General features: G+C 35.9%; 1 protein-coding gene across 34 annotated transcripts in view; it reads left to right on the top strand.

Annotated features, from left to right (window-relative positions):
* Positions 1 to 21,518, top strand: part of LOC134527943 (dystonin) — a 667,118-nt gene that overhangs the window by 438,157 nt on the left and 207,443 nt on the right. For all 34 annotated transcript variants that reach the window (XM_063360992.1, XM_063361024.1, XM_063361021.1 and 31 more), the window contains 11 exons: positions 65 to 193; positions 2,688 to 2,927; positions 9,356 to 9,597; positions 9,884 to 10,112; positions 10,733 to 11,002; positions 12,123 to 12,297; positions 17,370 to 17,542; positions 17,745 to 17,884; positions 17,984 to 18,104; positions 18,582 to 18,793; positions 21,206 to 21,356. In XM_063360992.1, coding sequence (XP_063217062.1) covers positions 65 to 193; positions 2,688 to 2,927; positions 9,356 to 9,597; positions 9,884 to 10,112; positions 10,733 to 11,002; positions 12,123 to 12,297; positions 17,370 to 17,542; positions 17,745 to 17,884; positions 17,984 to 18,104; positions 18,582 to 18,793; positions 21,206 to 21,356 — 2,082 coding nt within the window. The remainder of the gene's footprint in view (positions 1 to 64; positions 194 to 2,687; positions 2,928 to 9,355; positions 9,598 to 9,883; positions 10,113 to 10,732; positions 11,003 to 12,122; positions 12,298 to 17,369; positions 17,543 to 17,744; positions 17,885 to 17,983; positions 18,105 to 18,581; positions 18,794 to 21,205; positions 21,357 to 21,518) is intronic.

The raw sequence follows: 21,518 nt of genomic DNA, 5'->3' as shown, positions 1-21,518 counted from the left end.
AATTAAAAAAAAAGCTTGATGTGTGGTTATTAAACTCTTAATGTTGTGATTGTGACTGTTTCAGAAACTCTTGCAGGAGTCTGAATATGGCTCAGATCTGCCAAGTGTCCAGACCGAGCTGGAACTCCATCAAAGAGAACACAGAACGATTGAACAATTTCACACCAGAGTGGATCACTGTATTGCTGCAAAGGTAAGAATATGTATTCTTGCGTACTGGTACGGATTAGATTTTGTCTACTGCATAGCATACCCTTATAATTCCAAAACCATCAACCATTGTCTGTCTCATTTTTCAAATACTATCAAGATGAGTGAATGCTGATTTTCACTGCAAAACATAAATTATAAATATTGGATATCTTGTATTATAGATGTTGAATGGCTATAATTACAATAAAACTCGCTTAAGACGATCCTGCATAATACTTTTTCCCGTTTTTGTTTAAATAATTATTCCCTTGATGACTTCCATATGTCCCTATGTTAAATTTCCCCCTTCAAACCTTTGGATTTATAGATGCTTCCCGCATATAACGTTTATCATTTAAGAAATAAAATAATGTAATAAAGTTTATCTTAATACTCTCAAACTATATTTATCGTTAAACTTTTAAACAATTCTTTAAAAAAAACTAGAGCTGGGCCGATCACCTATTTTGCCAATTTCTTCCTTCTGTACCTTCCAGACTATTCTCGAAATATTACACTAGCAATATCCAATAGAATTTAGAATTACCCAACAAATTTAAAAACAATGTTTAAAATTTAGAAGTTTAAATTCATACCATATTAGAAATTTTAGTTCAAAAATTATGTTCTGTAAAATTATAGTCTACACTGCTTTAAACAAAACAATTACTGAAATTAATTATCAAATATCAAAATTAATTATTATGAACGGGAGTTAACCGACAAATTAATAATTAAGTATCTCAAGGAAATAAGTATTTTAAGGTTTTCCATGAAATTTAATCAAAGTAATTAATAACAATTCTTAACAGCTCTGAACCATTATCCTTATCTACATATTAAAAAAATATTATCCTTCATATCAAAGTTATTCTTAATCAATATTCTTATGACCCAAAAAATATATATAACAAATCGTCATTGTGCAATGCTACATAGTTTACTCATCTTGCTTTTATATCCGTTTTTGGCCGGACTTATACCTTATTTACTTGTAAATCGTGTACAATTTTGTTTATAAATTTTGTTTTGAAAAATCATGGTAAGAAGCTTATTCAAAACTTCACAATGTCGCATGGTCACAGGTTCCTTCAAACTCCAAGGTTGGTTCACCTGCTACTGCTTATAGGAACGATAGACATCTTGCATGTGGATTGTGATTTGCGATTTTATTTTTCTGTGTGAAGATGTGGTAATGATTGCCAAAGGGGTGCAATAGCAATCATCTATGTCTGCTGAAAAAACACCTAAAATGATTTTTAAAAAATCTTGTCGCGGAAAATTGTATATGTGATTGGAGAAAACAAAATTGTATGTATTTGAGTGATAGCATAATTACAATAAAAAAATTTATTTGAAAGGTGAGAATTTGTAGTGTAAGCTTTCTCAGCAATTTCCAATATATTTTATTTATAATTTTTCTAACATGACATTGATTTTGTTTGCCTGTGACAGAGATGTTTATGGCGCTTAACTGCTTTAATCAAAACAGCTACAATCGGTAGTCATTGCATTCATGATGTTTTTTTTTTTTCTGTCCCATCACGGCAAACATGTTATTATTCTAAGTTAATCCTTGAATAAAATATTTACCACCTACTGTATTTAGGTTCATGTATTAACACAAAGAATTTTACTGAACATATTTATAAATTTTGTAATATTTTTGAAGCAAAAAAAAAAAAAAACTTGAGGTTAACACTGGTACCAAAAATGCTGTCTGGATCTGTTTGGCTGCCTGGGAGCATCAGCCTATGCAACTAAGGCAAATTCCATCTCAGTTTTTATTTTTTTACATCGCTGTGCAATGATACAAATAGACCTGATATATCTGATACATAAGGGCCTTCCTACAGGTGTCTACTATCATTAAAAAATAAAATTTAAGATTCAACCACTGTACAGGTTGCACCAGGGTCTCTAGTGTGTGTTTTTCATGTGAACATAGGAGGTAATTCATAATTTTGAATAATAACAATTAAAAATTGATGCAATGCTATTTTTAAACAAGAAATATTCGTGGTTAATGGAATCCCCACAAATTGTCCAGTTTTAAAAGAGAGAGCTGAGCAAATATCACTTAAAATAATTATGTCATTTAATTTTTTTTATGTTGCAACTGATCTGTATGATTTCCAATTTTAATAAGTTTTCCCTGTTATTAAGTTTTTATCATCCAGTCCCTTGAAAATTGTCTTAACACGGCGGTTTTACTGTACTGTGCTTATTTCTCAGGTACCATACAGTCAGTAGGAACATGGTGATTAATAGGTACTCAGACTAGGGAGTCAACTCTCCATGTTATCAAAACCAAATCTTGAAGATATCATTTCAGTCAGGAGAGATTTTTAGAACTGTGCTTTTTTTGTGCACATGATATGACATGCCTAAAAAAAGGCAAAAGTACCTCTAGCGCTTGTTTTGTTAGTTGTTCTGCTGTGCATTCAGTTATTGGCAGATGTGTTAGCGCTGGTGACACTGTCCACTGTTCGCAGAGCCACTTCCACGGGGAGGAGCTGCAGCTGTACATGCAGCACGTGAGCTCGCTGCAGAAGCTGTACAACGAGCTGCTGGTGACGTCCAACAAGCGGCTGTCCGACCTGGAGACGCTGCAGGACTTCCTGCAGTCGGCCACCAACGAGCTGGTGTGGCTCAACGAGAAGGAGGAGGTGGAGGTGATGCGCGACTGGAGCGACAAGAACCTCAACCTGGCCGCCGTCGAGCAGTACTACGAGGTTGGTTTCGTCCGCGTCTCGTGTTGCTACCCTGTCCCTTCCTTATACCACTTGTGGAGCTCGCAGTTTACATGTAACTTGGCAGGGAAATTCACGATTTTTATTTTAAATGCTAGTGAAGATTTTGTTAGTTTTGAGTAATACATGATTTACAGAACTATAGTCAGGACTGAATATGTTTGAAGGGTTGTTTGAATATTCACTATTAGTAGTAGTAATGGTATCAAAATATTAAGATCACTCTTTTTTGATTTTGATGTGAAATTCTTGTAGTTAAATTTGATTAAAGATGTGTCAAATAGATGAGTGCCTGATGAATGTTATTCTAGATTATATTAAATAATTTTTCTGGTTGAGATCAATATTACTTCTGTAAGGAAAAACTGAATATGTATACCATCAATTTTTGCTTCTAAATGTTAGCATGGTATCCCTCAACTGCTATAGAATTATCTCAAATATAAGATAGGCTGATATGTAGGGTGTTTTCGAATGTAGAACAAGCACGGATGTTGGACAAATTTGTTTATAAAGATGTGTGTGTGTGTGTATGTATGTAATACAATCTCAGAATAAGATGACATTCAATGTAATACTAGGGTGTACATAAGGTAATCTCGAACATAAGATCACTTTGTATATCATTATAACATGCTGCTGCAGCCGAGCTGAACTGCTAAATTGTTATTTTTTATTTCAGTCTTTGAAACATGAATTTGTTTTTTCAATATTATAAACAATAATTTCATTAAAATGTCATTTAATTTGGAATTTTTTTAAAAACACGTTTTCAAAGCTGTATAACTGATCGGAATCTAACAAAATGGTGATAGTGACTGAAATCTTAATACAGAAAAAAAAGTTGATACTTAATTTTTGATAAACATGCTTTTTATTTTACAATTTTTTGTAAAATAAATAGTATTTTTTAATAAGTTTTCCAATTAATATACATGCACCCCTAGATGTAACATTGTTTGACTAGCGTGGTTTTGAAGTAAGATGCCAATAAATTACGGCATGATTTTATGTAGCATGGCTAGAGACATGCAGTTTTGGGGTTTATTTTATAGCAAAATTCGTTGTTATTTACCCTTAAAAGTGGTGTTATCATACATCAAAAGCGGTGTTATTTTTTAAATAGTTTTAGCACTATAAATTTAAAAAATTAAGCTAAGCATACCTTGAAATTTTGGACACATTCTTGCATTGTACAGTTGCACTAGCAGCAGTAATTTACAATCGAATTTACACATCACTTTTTACATACAGTAATTGAAAATATTTTAGTACCTAAACCAGCAAGAATAAATATGAAGTCTCTAAAATAGTGACATAAACACATGGAACAAAATCCTCAAACTTTAGCTCTCGAAAGCAAAAGTAGCCATGATACACAAATTAGCCTCACTTAAATTTGTCCTGCGGTCTGTTAAGACTGTGTTATATGAGGACAAAAATCGTTCACAGTCAACGTTTGCAGAAGGCATCCAGATGGCTTCAAGGCAGCTGGAAGCAAACAATGGCTGTGACAGCTTTACTACATTCAATGATTTCACTACGTCCACTGAATTGTCTGTTTCCATTTGTTTTGTAACAATGTCCTGAAGCTGACCAAAACCAGCTGTTAATTCTTCAGTGCTTATGGAGTAGAGACTATGGACAGTTTTCAGTTTCTGCACCATTTCTGGGTTTAATTTAGCAAGCAACAAACTTTCCTGACTAAAAATTTGAATTGCTTCAAATCTCTTTCTACTTGGGTCAGTTGTCATGAGAGAGTTCAGTTTGGAAAGGGCTTGTGTTGCTGTTCTTGTGATGGACACTTTAGCTTCAGCAGCTTTAGCGGGGGGCATGTTAGACAAAGCTCTACTGGTTGCCTCAAAATAAATGCCACGAGTGATGTTTTCAAATTTTTTTTTTATACCTTGCAAGTCCCCATATAGTGAATGGGCAGTTGGATACAAAGAACCTTCAAGTTTCTGTATTAGCTCTACAAGGCTCTTGGCATGCTCTTTCACAAAGACAGCTTGAAAAAGAATGAGAGAAATGTCATTTTCTGTGAGTGAACACAGAAACTCAACCCCTGAATTTTGTGTTGCCTTTAGTTCATCTGTTTTGCAGAAATCAACAATGTCATGTATGTAGTCTGCTACATAAAAAACGCTGTTGAACCAGGAATTCCATCTAGTAACAACAGGAAGTGGGAACAATGGACGTTTCTCTCCATGCTTTTCTTCAAGAAAGCTAGCATACAGGTGCCTTCTTTTCCTGGTGTTGTTGAACACATTTTTTATTTTGCTCATAGCATTGTTCAACTCAGGCAACTCTTTCACCCAGACATTGCCAACAAGATTTAACTTATGTGCCCAGCACTGGACATGCGTTAACTGGTCTCCAAGGATTACTTCGAGAGTACTAACAGCCTTGGTCATATAACGAGCAGCATCGGTTACTACTGAGAGCACATCACCATACTGTACATTGTACATTTTGAGTGAATCTAAAATTGCCCTCACACAGTTTGTGGCATTAGCAGCTTCAAGAAAGTGAACTCCTGCAACAAATATTTCTGGTTTATCCTGTTGAAGATTCAGAATTATAAATAAAACAACAAATACACACCTACCCATTTTATCTGTTGTTTCGTCGCACAGTATGTCAATTTTTTTGTCCTTTAATGCAGTTTTGGCATCTTCAATTCTGCATTTGGCTATGTCCCCTACATATTTCTCACGGACTGTTCTCGCAAGTGGCATGTCTCCAGCACCTTCGATGTATTTGTTCAGCCATGCCCTGATATTAGGATCATCAAGCTTTTCAAGGGGTATATTTGCTTTTATAAAGGTCTCTGCTGTTTCCTTTATAAATTCCAACTTTTTGTCTTTTTGGACATTATTTTTTGCTGTCTGAAACGCTGAAGATATTGACGACTGGCGTTCAGGCGCACTAGATGAGCCTTGCAATGAAGAGAGACGCTTCTTGTGTTTTTCACTGCCTACATGTTTTTCACATGAGTCTTTCCTATCCCAAGAGACGGTGACATTACAGTGACGACAAAAAAGTGTGGTTGAATCACTAGCATAAAGTCAGTGTTGAGAAAATTCAGAGGCTCGCTGTTTTGCAGTTACCGGCACTTTAGGCATTTTAATAGGCCTAATGTTTTAGCCGACCTTTAAATTGTACACCTTTAATTTATTTCACAGACGTTGAAAACTATCTGTAACAAAATTCGACCCGTTAAACTTTAACTTGCGCACAACAGAATGTTACGAATCGTCACCGTGTTTGCATTTTAAATTTGGTATTTGGTTAATAAAAATGGACGCAATGGACAAACAACGCTAAAGACTATATAAGAGAACAACGCTTCGAGAAACAACCTGCTGTAAACACCGTGATAATCGACTGTCCAGGCGAGCCGAATATCAAAATACAGCAAAACCCCTTATTTGCACTTTTCATGGGGACAAAGTAAAAAAGTGTAAAAAGCGGGAAAGTGTAAATAAAGGGAAAAGTAAGAAATACGTTAAAGTTAATTAAAATACAGTCGCATCCTGCAGCGTTCAGAACGGGCTACATTACACAGTAAAAATAAATAAAAAAGGGGCGCAAATTGATGAAAATTTACCGTCAATTGCGCGCCTTGCGCGGAGAAAGGTCATTGTACTCTATCATCTGTTGTTACAGTGCGGCCTGCGGCGTCTGTTCTCTGAGCTGCGCATGCGCAGTATAACTCATTGAATGCTCCGCCCAGACTCGTGACCTTCCATCAGCAGCCAGCCAATAGAAGCGAGCTTAGCGGAAAAAAATATAAGCTCCACCTCCCGTGTACCAGTTTTGTCCAGTTCTAATACCAGTTTATTGGTATACGCACCCGCTTACTCGCTGCCGTGACATGTTCAAGTTTACGTTCATCTTGATGTCTTGATACCAATAATTAATTATTTACGATCCCCACAAATAAATGGTTAGTTTAAAAAATATGCGTCAACAGTATAATACTTCCGAAATTATATAATACGTATAAAACAGTTATCAAGATTCCACTCATTTTATCTTGTGAAGTTCATGTCTCGTATCAGTATTTCGGCTAAGTTGTGACATAAATACAGTATCAGCACTTACAATGTTACGATCAGCCACGTAATATTTCCGACATTTCCGTTACGTTTCTATATTCGTGAGTTTACGTTTTTCCCTAGTACATTTTAGATTGTCTCCTGCTGTAATTACTCGGACTTTTACACGCCTAGGCTTAAATTGTTACATGTTTAGAAATAAAAGCAACTTTTCATGTTATAAAATACACTGTGTGGGTAGTTATCTTTGGTTTTTTGTTGTTTCACGTTTGTTACTGTATTTACAAATTGAATTGCCGTGTTAGAATGAGGAAAATGTTCTGACTGTTCGCCGAAAATTCAAGGATTTCGCGTTATTATCCAAAATGTGAGAAATTTGCGTTATTCTTAAAAATGTACTCAAATTTGCGTAAAAATTCGTTTTATCGCAATCGCGAAATATGCATGTCTCTAAGCATGGCCAATGATTCAAAGTAGCACTATTTTCTTTTAATTAAATTTTAATTGCCTTGCACATAGCTATTCACTTCCTTCATTGCATATTTATCTCCAGTGATGCCAGTGTGTTCTGCCAACGTTTATATTACATCATTCCGCACGTCAGTAGAAGCTCTTAAGATTAAAGCCAGAAGCTTTCAGGGCTAGTTTACCTCGTGCCTACTAGGATGCGCTAGTGGCAAATCATGGCACACACAATTAGTAAACAACAGTGTCGGGAATTACGTTAAAAGTTTAATTAATATTTATAAAAAAAATGTTAAATTTATGCTTTTTTAATTCTTATTAGACCTGAAATATATCTCTTAAATTAATAACATGATTTTGTAATTCAGAAATGTTGTTAGCGCCTACGTAGGAATGCTCTGCGCAAGCCCTGTTCTGTAAACAATGTATTATGTGAATTTTTAAAATTTAATTATAGGTTGTTTACTCTCAAAATGTTAATGAACATTTATAAATGTACTTAAAATGTAGACATAAATTTGTACAGTAAATTAATTTAAATACCAGCAGTGTCTTGCTTAAAATGGTAGTCAGCAGGCATACTTACCTGATTGGTAAACCAATTATTTTGATTATCATGCACTCTTTATCGAGAAATCGAGAAAAAAAACATTTGATGGTGCTCTTTTGATTAGCGCTTTTTTTTTTGTTGCAACAAAATAGAGCATTACTTCGAGGGGTGTGTGTGTGTTCTCAAGTTAAATTAATTACAATACATACTAATCTTTTTAATTTTCCAAAAGGGCAAGGTCATGCCATTATTCTGGAAACAATATTTTCATAAATCTTAAAAGATAATTTTTTTTTTCATCTTCTTGAAGGTTCTTTAACTATCACTTTATTTTAATTTCATTAAAGAATAATAAATAGTATTCACACAATCCTTAAAGATTCCATATTAAAATGCATGCGAGACTTAATACACTTTTTCTCTTTGTTGTTGTGGTGAAGCATTCATATGGAACTGGATATGAGGTAATGTGTAACAGCAGTATAAACTTTTTTTTACCTACATTTGCATTTTTTTGTAAGCACTACATATACTGGCAAATATCTTTACTTGTCAAACACCATTTACTTTTTCTTTTTTACTGTATGGCATTAGTTATTGCGTAAGAAACACCTAACATGTATTGTTATGTTCCTCTACCATAATTTCCGTAAGCAGTTGCATCTGAAAATATTTTGAGCAAGTTTATAAACAATCTGTACATTTAATACATATGTCAAATATTAAGCACAGAGAGTCATTTCTTGCACCTGTTTTAAGTACCTTTTGGAAATGTAGGTGTCCTGGCAGAAATAATTTCAGTCACTTAAAACCACAGTTGCATAACTGCCAGTTCATAACATTGTAGTGATGGTGCTATGTGTTTCTTTTTTTACATAAGTTATTAATGATGATTTACAAGAGACTACAAATGAACAGCATTTTGTCTAGAACTAGAATTGGAATATTAGTGTTAACTATTTTTGTGTAGGGTGATTGGAAATTAGTTTAAGCTATGCTCTAAAATTGGTATTGAGTTTAACGTCTCATTGACATCAGGGACGTTATGTACGATGAAAGCTGATGAGATCGAATGAAGCATTGACAGAATGTATGAATGAATGAGTTAGGGAAACTGGATTACCCCAAGATGTTGCCACATTTCTCGCTTGAGAAAAATTTGTGTTAGATCCAGCCGGGAATTGAACCTGGATCACCTTGGTGATTCGAGCCGTTGAACATAAATGAAGGTTGTTGAGCAACCATTTGGAAGGTGCAACTCCAGAGCATCGCCCTTGATGCGGAAACACTGCAGCGTTGTCGGTTGCTGTAGCGGGCTGTGGGGCTGTGTGCAGGCGCTGATGAGCGACCTGGAGAAGCGAGAGATCCAGTTCAGCGCGGTGCAGGACCGCGGGGAGAGCCTGGTGCTGCAGCACCACCCAGCCGCCAAGTGCATAGAGGCGCACATGGCAGCCATGCAGGCACAGTGGGCGTGGCTCCTGCAGCTCACGCTCTGCCTCGAGACGCACCTCAAGCACGCCGCCCACAGCCAGCAGTTCTACCGTGAGCTGCGCGAGGCCGAGTCCTGGATCAACAAGTGAGAAGACCCACTTATACCATACTCCACTTAGAATGTAGGGAGAGATAGTGGATAGTTGTTCATAAAGGGAGAGATTGTTAGTTGGTCAGTAAGGTATATTTTGCAAAAAAAAAATCTTGAAGATAAGTTGTTATTTACTAAAATAAAATAGAATTAATATACCTTGTAAAATACCAGCAAAATTACTTCATCTGTATAGATGATTGTAGTTTTTGTTGAAAGTGTAAGTAATGTTTTATAGTGGGACTTGCGACTGGGTTGAGATGTGAGCGTGACATTGCAGACGGGACGAAATGCTGAACACGATATACAGCCAGTCGGACTTCACCCTGGACGAAGGGGAGCGGCTGCTGAAGGGCATGCAGGAGGTGCGGGAGGAGCTGAACCACTTTGGCGACATCGTGCAAGCGCTGGCGGAGAGGAGCAAGGAGGTGGTGCCCCTGAAGCAGCGGCGCCAGCCCGTCACCAAGCCGCTAGGCGTGCATGCCATCTGCGCCTACAAGCAGGGCAACGTGAGTGGAGCCCAGCCTCACACCCTACCTTCACTTACTCTCTTCCTACGCGTAGATACATGTTAAGCATTGGAAGCCAGATAAGGATTTTCAAGCCTTTTTTTACTTAATGAGCAGAAATTAGACTTTTGCAGCACCTCTTCGTTAGTTTGAGTGCATAGTCTGTGTATGCACTTTTCGATGTGTGTGTGTGTGTGTGTGTGTGTCAGTTGCAAAAATGATCAGTTCTAGAAATTATTGGTGCCAACATTAAAAGTTTCCCTCACTCATATGTTACAGGTATTTATTCCACATGTCAGCTTGAAAATTTTACAATAAGATCATGTAAAAATCAGTGTATATTAGTTAGTCTCGTAAGAAATATTATAGTGTTGTACCAATATAATTGTGTGTGTTTTTAATGTTCTACCTCCTGATTTTACACTTCCCCAAATTATTCAATTGGTTTCAGTGCAATTGAAATAAAATGTTCTGGTTTAAAATATATTTTTTTTACTATATCCTAATAATTGACAAATTATATTTACGTGATCCAGATAATTACATAAGGGATTTCATAGTAGTTTACATACAACCTGAGTATTCTTTAATCTTATGTGCAGCAAAAATGTTTTCTGTAGATTGTAATAGAGAAAGGGGAGCGATGCACGCTTCTGGACAACTCTGGACGGGTCAAGTGGCGCGTGACGAACGCTGCTGGTGTGGAGAGCTCGGTCCCGGGCGTGTGCTACCTCATCCCACCCCCCGACAAGGAAGCCCAGGATGCCGCGGACCGCCTGCATCGCCAGTTCGAGCGCTCCATCACCGTGTGGCAGAAGAAGCAGCTACGAATGAGACAGAACATGATCTTTGCCACCATCAAGGTTGTCAAGGGTTGGGACCTGGCGCAGGTAACTAAATGGTAGTGTTGCTTCATCGTACAGGGTTAAGTTTTTAGGTGAGATAATTCATATGTCATAATTTAGGAAGAGCACATGATCTGGAAGCCGTTTTAAAGGCATGAATTCTTTTTATGTAATTTGTGGAAAGGATGTTGGAAATAAGCGAACACAGGATAAAGAATACTTAAGAACGGCGAAAGGACTTTAATTTGGCAGTCTATGTTTCGGCTCGTTCTGTAACCCGGTGTCAATAGAGCTGCTCGCATCCAAATTTCAAGAATGATTAGACTATTGACCGTGGCTGCCAGGTCTCATTACTGTGCTGCTTTTGGTGTTAGTTCACACAGAGTTAATCATTACTTTTCAGTTTCCTATTCAGAACAGTGTTTGCTGTTCACTGGTATGTTATATTTCTTATTTCACTTTCTCACATATAGTATTTGTGTTACAATCACATTGATTAATAATCTGACAAAATTGCTAATCTGGCGAGTCCATTGTCACTAACGTACTAAATGAAAGGCTGTAGTGCCAAAAGTGTATTGTTGTCATAAACGTTTTGAGCAATAACAAGGAATAATAAATTAGTGATGGGCAATTTGGTTGAAAACGGATACAGATCCAATTACCAATACATCTTTTCAAGAGATCTGCTAACCAAGTCAGACATGATTCAGTAGTTTATATAAATACAGTGCAAGTCTCCAGAAATAAAATATTTTCAAGTATTTATTATAAGGATTTTGGTAGAGACAGAAAACTATTCTACCGTATAAAATTGTTCATAACAAAATATGCATTCAAGAATTGCCTTAAATTACAGAAAAAATTAGAATGAAAGACATCTATGGAACTGTAAACAGGTAGATAGAAAATATGGTTGACATTTGAAACTACGAAATTACAGTATTTTTTCATGGGCATAGGTTTTTTTAAGTATTGGCTGGAAACGTATTACATCAGCAACCCATAAAATTAGGAATATAGCTCGATACAGATACTAAAACTATAATAAATATCACTCTCCTGATTTGTCATTTCTAACAGAAGTATTGTATGAGCTGTTAGGGTGGCTGCTGACAGTGGAGGCGGCAGGGTGAGAACATGGGTGTGGTTGCGTGATGTGCAGTTCCTGGCGATGGGCCACGAGCAGCGCAGCGCCATCAGGAGGGCCTTGAACGAGGATGCGGACAAGCTGCTGCAGGAGGGTGACCCCGCCGACCCCCAGCTCCGCAGGCTCCGCAGGGAGATGGAGGAGGTCAACCGACTGTTCGACGAGTTCGAGAGACGGGCCAGAGCTGAAGGTGCGCCATCAGCCACCACGTTCCTCACTTTTTACTCTGAGCTTGGCTCATGCTAATGTTTTCCTGCTGCTACGTGGTCCACTCGCCTTCCGTGTGTAGGCCGGTGTGGTGGATATGCCTACCTGCTGTGGTTTTTCCTTGGACAGCGCTTCACTACTGTTGGTGCCGACAGTTTTGGAGTGTCCACGTAGCAGCACGAATCGCCACTGTCCTTGTCTTATATTGGTTGTGCCCATCGCCCCAGCCCTCTGCTGTTGGTGGGCATGTAACAAATTTAAAATAAGATACAGTGAAAGTCCGTTGTAGCGAATACAGTCTATAACGTAAAGTCCGCTATAACGATAATTGCCATCGGCACCGTCAGTTTTGCATATGCTGCGTAGGATAAAAATTTCGGAAATAACGAATGCAGCGTGGGCTCATTTTCGCTATAGCGATAGATTACACACCTGTAATTTTGCTCTAAAACAATGAGAAAACATCTACAATTTCCTTAATAAATGAAAAACAGCTTCGCACAATTCCACGCGTCCGGCAAATGAAACAACGCGCATGATGTGGCTGTCTTGACAACACTGCACAAGGTGAGGCCCCACAACGAGCATAGCTTGCCTCGCGGCGACGAAAGCAAGACGGCCCCGCTGCGAGCATTACTTCTTTAGAATCGCGCCGACTGTAGCCCGTAAATGAGCATAATTCGTCTCACACTTGCATCGTAAGCGTTGCGTACAGTGTAGTTTTGGAGGTGTAGAAGTAACGAAAAAAAGCGTACCCGTGTGTAATCGTTACTATAACAATTAGTACTTGTTACTATCGTATCGTTAAGTTACTCGTCATTTCTGATACTGCATAACATGCTATGTTATGTTGCAGCAACGAATTGAGTCGTATTGCGTACGCGTACAGTATGACGTCGTTTAAATAATAATAATAAATAGAATATAAACAATTTAAAATATTTGATAATTAACCGTTTTTGTTAACCAAGAAACAATTAAATCTCATTCTTACGTCTTTTCTGTTCCAATCTCAAACTTTGTCTACACACACAATACCTTTAGTAAACACTAAAAAACTTGGACGACGAATTTCCAAATTATACTTTACCAAATATTGGACTTCACTTAATAAACAAACATCGTTCTTTGTAACGTAAATTCATCGAATATGCGCGCGCATGCGTAAAACATACGAAAAATGTGAGTAACGAGATGCAGCCGTGTGTAAGGTTTCGTTACTTGTTACTAGATGGCGCACCCGTTACTCAGTACCGAATACATACGGTTTGCTACAGCTCTATGTAGTTTCAGTGTAGGACACTACACACATTTTTGTTTACGTCAATCAGTCGTTTTTATCAGCATACAAATGTTTCGACGAAAGATTTGATAAACTTCCGAGAGGTCCAGTCGTTTATTTTGTCTGAAAGTCTAGTGAAATCAAGGCAAACGAAAATTGATTCTTTTTTTAAAAAGTGATTTTTAATTTTGTGTAATTTTCCAAGGGTCTGTACGAGTGATTATTTTTGTGTTACTGACCAATTGTCGGAAAAATTATTTTATATATTTTGTATGGTTGTCCAACGTAATTAGAGATTGTTTTAAATTTTTTTTGTGTTTGACATTTTTCATAGGTGTCAACGTGAGTAATATTGTGACAAATTTTAAAATAAATTTTACTACATCTTTGAGTTTACATATTGTTAGTAAGTATTCAAAACTCCGCAAATATGCACCCGATATCATCAGCTTAGCGCACATGTCTCCAGCAAACCAGCTGTGGTCAAAGTGACAGGAAGCAGCCGGCATGACCTTGCGTGACCCTGCCCGCCCGTCTCCATGTAAACAAACAGCTGTGCGCTTAGCCACGATGTGCGTGACGGCCTTATCACGGCCACGCGGTCTCATATTTCGCAGTCGGCAAGTGCTGATATAGCTTTAAAATGTTATTTTAGTAAGTTTTATGTATATTTCCTTTATTTTTGTTGTGAATTTCCATACTAAAAACAAGCGAGAAAATAATATATTTTAAAAATGATACAAAAATAAGATTTTCTTTTTTTTTAATTTTGGCTGTAACGAAAATTTGATATAACATAAACTTTTGGCGCCATTATAAATTTTCGTTATAACGGACTTTTACTGTAAAATTAAATAAGTTCTTCTTGGTAGCAGTTATATCTCAGTGTGTGTTAGTTCAACATGCTTGAGAAACTCTAGTTTACAAGAGGCTTTTTAGCGCATAAAATAGGGATCTGTTTGTATTCAAAAAAATATTCAATATTCTTTAATAATATGATACAGTGAAACATCTAATATAAAATTTTTTTAATACAAAACTCTCTTTAATACAATATTACATACTCTTCCAAAATGATGGTATGTCTTTTTGTAGGTAGTTTGTAAACCTATGCTTTATTCTTCTGTCTTAAATACCTACTTAAAAAGTAGTTAGTACGTACAAAATATTTTTTGAGCCACAGTTATAGGCATCCTAAAATTATATATACAGTAGAACCCTGTTATAATGTTCCTGCATATAATGTTTTCCTGCTTATAATGTCATATTTTTAAAGTCCCAATATTTCCCCCATAAGGACAATGTATTTATTTCCTGCATATAACGTTCATAAATAGTGTAATTTCCTGTTTATAATGTTTGCTCTCTAACATTCAATAAATGGGGGAAAAATGTTTTAAAACCAAATTATTCCAACACTTACGATAAAAAGTTTCCTTTATGTATGTTTATGTTTACAATCACTGCCATACAATACATGAAGTTTGTTAAAATACAAATTTATGCAATATACTGAGGTACACAATGTTCATAGTTGCGTGTCAGTTGGCACCCTTAGTCAACTCTTCTCTTCCTTGCCATTCCAGTGGGTATTCAGATGCACGTACATAGTCCTACGATATTTAAGTTGCCAACCATTGAGTGAGGGCATAACCTAAAGTGTTTTCTATTGCTTACAAATATTTTTTTTTTCATTCATACGTAGGAATCCCAAAATTAAACATTTTCAGGTGGCGAAGGAGTAGACGTTCTCACTCTTAATGTTGTCGTCATGAATTGTGAGACAATTTTACAAAAAATGTGGCAGTGTATCTTTAAAGACAAACAAAATTTAACCAGGGAACAAGATGGAAGTTGAAAAATTGTTGGCTTGTTTCAGAAAATTCATGTATCAAGTATACTATCTTTGGTTTTAACATTAAATTTGTTTACATAGCTTGGTGAGTCCATTGGTACAAAGCTTGAACATTGTTAAGAGCTAAATTGAGATTTCCTGCTTATAATGTTTTCCTGCTTATAATGTTTTTTTTCTTGTGCTCCCTTGAAAAACATTATAACAGGGTTCTACTGTAGTACATTTGGTGCTGTATAAAATTGTATGCATGTTTCCTCAGAGCATATTAATTTTTTTTAGGTGTATTATGCATGTACTAAGTGAAAAATTATATAAAATGCGAAATCTAGACAATTCCGAGATAAATGCGAAATCAAGGTAAAAAAAGTAGATTCGTCTTCACTCTACACAATTTTTACCGATTGTATTTTGTTTCAGTTCAGTATCAAAAGAAACCATTATTTTATGGCGTATTCAGCACAAGTATCTTATTGTCACGTCATTCACAACAACTAATATTGAATGAAGAATGGCCATCCGTGCCTCGCGATTGTAAACAAAGCAAAGAACAACTAACTGGAAGATTGTCCGTCATCTTGCAGAGTACAAGTTTTTAGGCCACCATATTGCGACATCTCTGCTTCGCCGCGCTAACAATTGTAGTCCCATTTTCTGGCTGTGTTTCATGTGAAAGCTGCGTTCTTGTGTAGTCTGTGGAAGGTGGTGTGTTTACAAATGTGTGCATACTCGTGAATGTGTTGTATACTGTTATTTCTCGTGGTAAAAATGGGACGAAACATAATTTCCATTCGCGATCGTATAAATGAATACAAAAGTGAACAGTTCTACGAAAGTGATATGAATATTTTAATGTGCAATTTATGTAATTGCCGTCTGGAGTGGAAAAAAAAAATGATTCACTTGAAAAGCACATTAAATCTGAGGGACATCAGGCTGCAAAAAAAAGATTCACAGAGAAATCGTATGAAGAAAAAAAGTCGGTAAAACGGCAAGCAACGTTTTCTGGCATGATCGAAAACCAAAAGAAGGCTAAAATAAAAAAAAACGAGTTTCAATAACATTATTTGTGCACTCTACATCAACTATGGCCATGAACATGGCTAAAAAATATTTATTTTAATTTTAAGTATTAAATTTATTGCACTCATAAGTGCTTAAAAGTTGTTTGGAAACCTGCCAAGATAGGCTATCTTTGTAGTTGTGCTAGATCTTTATTTCTGTGGTTGTTAATAATTAATATGTGTATTATTTAATGCTTTTTAAAAATTTACTTTTCTTCAGTAATGTAAAATGAGGGAATTAGCTAAATCTTGTTTTTAAAAATGCTACAAAATGCTGAATTTCAAATTCAAAATGCTAAATATTATTTTAAATGCTATAAATCACCATCTCTAGCGATGGGCAGACACTCGAAAAATCAAGCAGAATTGAGCGAGTAGCTAAAGCTCGACTTGACTTGAAAGCAGTGTTCATTGAACTCGGTAGGCCCAGACTTGATTGTCTTTTTATATTAACTAAATACGTATTTGATGTGCTCTATGAGCATGCAATCACGTACCATTATTTTGCAAACACTTCACATTCTTATTTCATATTTACATTCTTGCGGTTTTCTTGAAGCACATTAATTTGTCATAATTACACTGCCCTAAAAACGTGAAATATACATTCCATTTATAACACTGAAAAATACATCATTGTGCACTAGCTTGCTGTAGGTCATGGATTTGTAATACAGCTGACAAACTACGAAAAGAAAATATTTTAATGTGTATGTAAATAAATTTTATCAATCAACTCTCTTGTGTGTGTGTGTTTGTTTCACCTTTCATTGATAACTACATGTATCAGTTGATAAGCTGCACAAAAAAAAATTATTATTACCTGGAAACAGTCGTTTTTATTCTTTCCATTACAGAAGACAGCAAAAATGCAAGCCGCACGTTCGCAGACCAGGTTACTTCGTTGCAAAATGCTTTGGATGAGGCGGAGCGAACTCTCAATTCTCGGCTTAGCGCATCTGTTCCGCGTGACCTTGATTCACTTGAGAATCTCGTCATTGAACACAAAGAGTTTGAAACTCGCTTGCAGGTTTGTAAATGTTTTTATAGCTGTTGATGTTGTGAATTTACAATGGCATCACAACTGGAAGTTTATTTAAGTTAACAGATTGATCTAATGTTTCTATGTATTTCTGTAATTTCACTTATAATGAGTAATGGTTTCATAATACAAAGCGAGAATATAGAAAAGTTAATATTTTGTTTATTTTCCGTGTGATTTCGTTTGGTAGGCTTTGACTCCTGAAGTGGAAGAACTGCAAAGCACTTTCCGTAGCATAGCACACAAGACACCTGCTTTGCAAGCCAAGATGGAGAAATGTGTTAACAAATGGAACCAGCTATGGAACTCATCACATTTGTATATTGAAAGGTCAGTTAATTTTACTGTGGAATTTTATTTGAAAGAGTAAGTTATTAAAATGGTCAGGAAATGTGTTTGCTGATGTCATTAAAATTTTGGTATTCTCAGGTTGAAATGTGTGGAGATTGTTTTGTCTGGCCTGGATGAAGCAACAAATGTCGTATCTGAATTGGAATTGAAGTTGGCTTCATACAAGGAAATGCCATCAGATTTGAACTCCTTACAAGCAGTAAGTTTATTTTTATCACTTTTTAGTTTTGGTTTTGCACTATGTATTTAAGTTATGATTCAGTATTTGAAAAGCAAGATAAAAAACTGTTCTTGTCTGTAACCATAAATGTAATTGTTGTGTTCTGGCGCAAAATTGTCAAATGATTGTACTTAATTGTTGACTGTTACAATGGTTAAGAGGGGTAGTTAACTTGGCATTTATCAAATGGTATACTTGTATTATTTTTAAAGTAGAAATGTAACATTAATTACATTTTATGCTGTAGTAAATTTAAACTTTACTTTGTGAAGTGTAGAATTACGTAAGTAAAGATTGTTAACTAATTGTTGCATATCTTATATTACTCTATTTTTGTACTGAATTGCTTTTTATAAATTTATCCTCACAAGTGTGGCTACAACAATTTACTTTTTTTTTTTGTGAATTATTGATCTATCATTGTAATTTGGTGTTATTACACTTTGTTATCAATAGGTTCATGAAGAGTTATTGAAGCTTCAGAACTACGTCTCGCAACAGCAAATAGTAATTGACCAGCTCAATGAAGATGCTCATAATGTTCGCCGCTTGGTGGAGAAGTCTCGCCCGAACCATCTCGGGCCTCATCACGACCTTGATCGCATTGACAATGACGTGTCTAGGTTGACTAACCGTTGGACCAACGTGTGGAGTCAGCTGGTCGACAGGTGAATTGATAATTATTTAAGGAATTATGGTTCAATTTGAGCGCAGTAAGCTTTCACTAAACATACACTTTTCTAATTCATTGATCTGCTTACTGTCCATTTCTGAACTGGCTCTCGTAATTCGGAGCGACCTTGGTGGCAGTGATCGCTAACGCGGCATGCTTATGTGGTGACTTGAGCTTTGCAGTACGACTAAAATTCATGAACTCTTCATTGGTTCTCAAGTTGTTTCAAGTCTAGTATATTTTGAAATGTTTTCATAACCTTAAGGGTTCCGCCTAGCAGAATAAGTGCAATGCTCACTGGTGCTTCTAGCGCTGTATCACCTCTTAAGCGCAAGGCTCTGAACTTGCGCGCAGTCTTCTTGTGCATAGGGCAACTATGAGTTTTGAGAGGTAACCATAACATTATATGGCAGAGAAATGAAGATAAGAGTTATAATGATGTCCCTTGAGTGCTTTAGAGAATCTCTGCCTGGAGTTTCAGGAATGAAAATTATTCTAAAATTAAGTGTTTTGAACTTTTTCTCTCTTAAAAATACAGTTTAAAAATTAAATTGGAAACAGAACTACTAATCTGACCTCAGTTTATACTTCTCGTAAATGGACACTACTAATATCTTGAGCTGTTTTTAAATCATGTAGGTTCTTCTGAAGGTCTGCACTTCATGTGTGTCTCATGGTAGGCACCATGTAATGTAGATCAGTACCTTTACCTTTCATAGCAATTCTAATTTAAGAATGGTTAACATTTATCATTCATTTATCATGGCGGGCTGCCTTACGTAAAAAATTATGTGTTTTTATATGGTGAAAGATATAACTTAAGTAATACTTGAAGTGTTTCACACCGAAATACTGTCATGCATTATTAGATGGTTGCAGTGCAATTCATGTTGCCAGTACATTTTTTTAGGCTGTTACAAGCTTAAGTCATACATTGCTTTAACTAATAAAAATTTTGGGCTGGTATTCCACGACAAATAAATAAGGGATTTAGGTGTTAAATATGCTACACCTATATCCTAACCGTATTCCAAGTGACCAAGTGTCCCAAACCCATGGATAGGCAACAATCAGTTCCTTATTTTCAGGGAGTGGTTTTTTATGTCCTATTTGTTGTAGATCTGTTTCCTAACTGCAGTGCAAGTGCAGAGCTCACTTATTTGGTGAATTTGTTTGTCCAAATGGCAGACCTGCATCTGGCACCATTAACTCACATATATTCACTTTCATGAAGTTCTGGGAACATACCAAGCATATCAGTGTGTAGCAAAACTATCTCTGCACACTTTATTGATAATGAAAAGAAGTAATCGCAACTTAAAAAGTACTTGAGAAAATTAGAGTAACACCATTAAATTCATGTATGTATTTTCTTTGATTATCTTGTATATCCGTAGCAAAGTGGTAAAGTGCACGGTACAGAAGAAAGATCATGAATGGTAACAAGTATATTTGTTTGATTAATTGCTATTATTTCTAATACATATTGGTGCTTAGCTAACAATACTGCCTAATTAACATTTCAGCAACTTTACAGAAGGGTCAAAAAACTGTTTTTCAAGTATAGTGTGTGTTTAATATAATGCTATTTATATTTTTAAACATTTGAATACTTTTTTTACTATAAAGCAAGGGTAACCAACTATACTCCTCCTATTACCTCAACATGGAGCCTGCTTTGTGTATTTAGGCATTTCCATTTTTGTGTGATGGTGCTGCTATCTCTAGGATTTTTACCATACAATTGTATCGGTGGATGTGAATTTCCGCTAGAATGCTTTGGAACCAGTTCCTAGCTTCGTGCAGGGTACTGTTTATTAAAGCGGATACCAATCTATTACTTTACTGTGATTTGGTTTGGAGACGTTCTGAAATACGGCCTGCGATTAGGTTACGGTCGTATTCCAATAAGGCAGAGTGGTTATTTGCCACCTTACACAAAAGTCCTGGAATACTGACCTTAATTTTTCAACACCTATATATCAGTTTATTAATATTTATTTGTTATTCAGTGCTAATGTTTCAGTTCATTTGTCACTCTCCACTTTTATTCTTAAAATTGGCAATGGTGTGCTTCTAAGTCCCATTTTCTTTCCATATTAATTTTGATTAATTTTGGTGTTTATGTTGATGTTAGAAAAATCTTTAATTGTCATGCCAGTAAATGTTCCATGTTAATCCTACTGTAGTACATTTGGGTATTATTTTAGTTACAAGATAATTGTGTCTTGCTAATTTTTTATGCATCGTATAATTTTTTTTAGATTTACAGTTACAGGTTATTTGCACTGTAATATGTACTAATTGTTTTTATTTTGTTTACTTTTAACCCTTACATGTACTGTACAATTAGTTTCAAATTAATAATTGGTAGTTGTAAGAAAATAACTTTGTTTCTTTAATTAAGGTTACGCAGTTGTGAAACAGCTTTTGGATTGCTGAAGAACTATACCAACTCATACCAGACAGAAGTGGCGTGGGTGGATGACAGCTACAACAAACTGAACAACCTAGCTCCGATTGGTGACAAGGCCAAGGAAGATCTTGAGCCAACTCGGGTTAGTTACGTTTGATTCCTTCTTTAAACTGTAGGTTGCATTAAAAGCATTATAAATGTATTTTTGAACTGTGAAATTTGTATGAGTTGTTAACGTAGTTCTGTTTTTTTTTGGTGAGGGGGAGAATTTTAAGTTATGAATTGAAAGTATTGTAAGCTATGA

The sequence above is a fragment of the Bacillus rossius genome, chromosome 1, assembly GCF_032445375.1.
Source record: "Bacillus rossius redtenbacheri isolate Brsri chromosome 1, Brsri_v3, whole genome shotgun sequence".
Taxonomy (NCBI): Eukaryota; Metazoa; Arthropoda; class Insecta; order Phasmatodea; family Bacillidae; genus Bacillus; species Bacillus rossius.
This window is presented reverse-complemented; position numbering and strand designations above follow the sequence as displayed.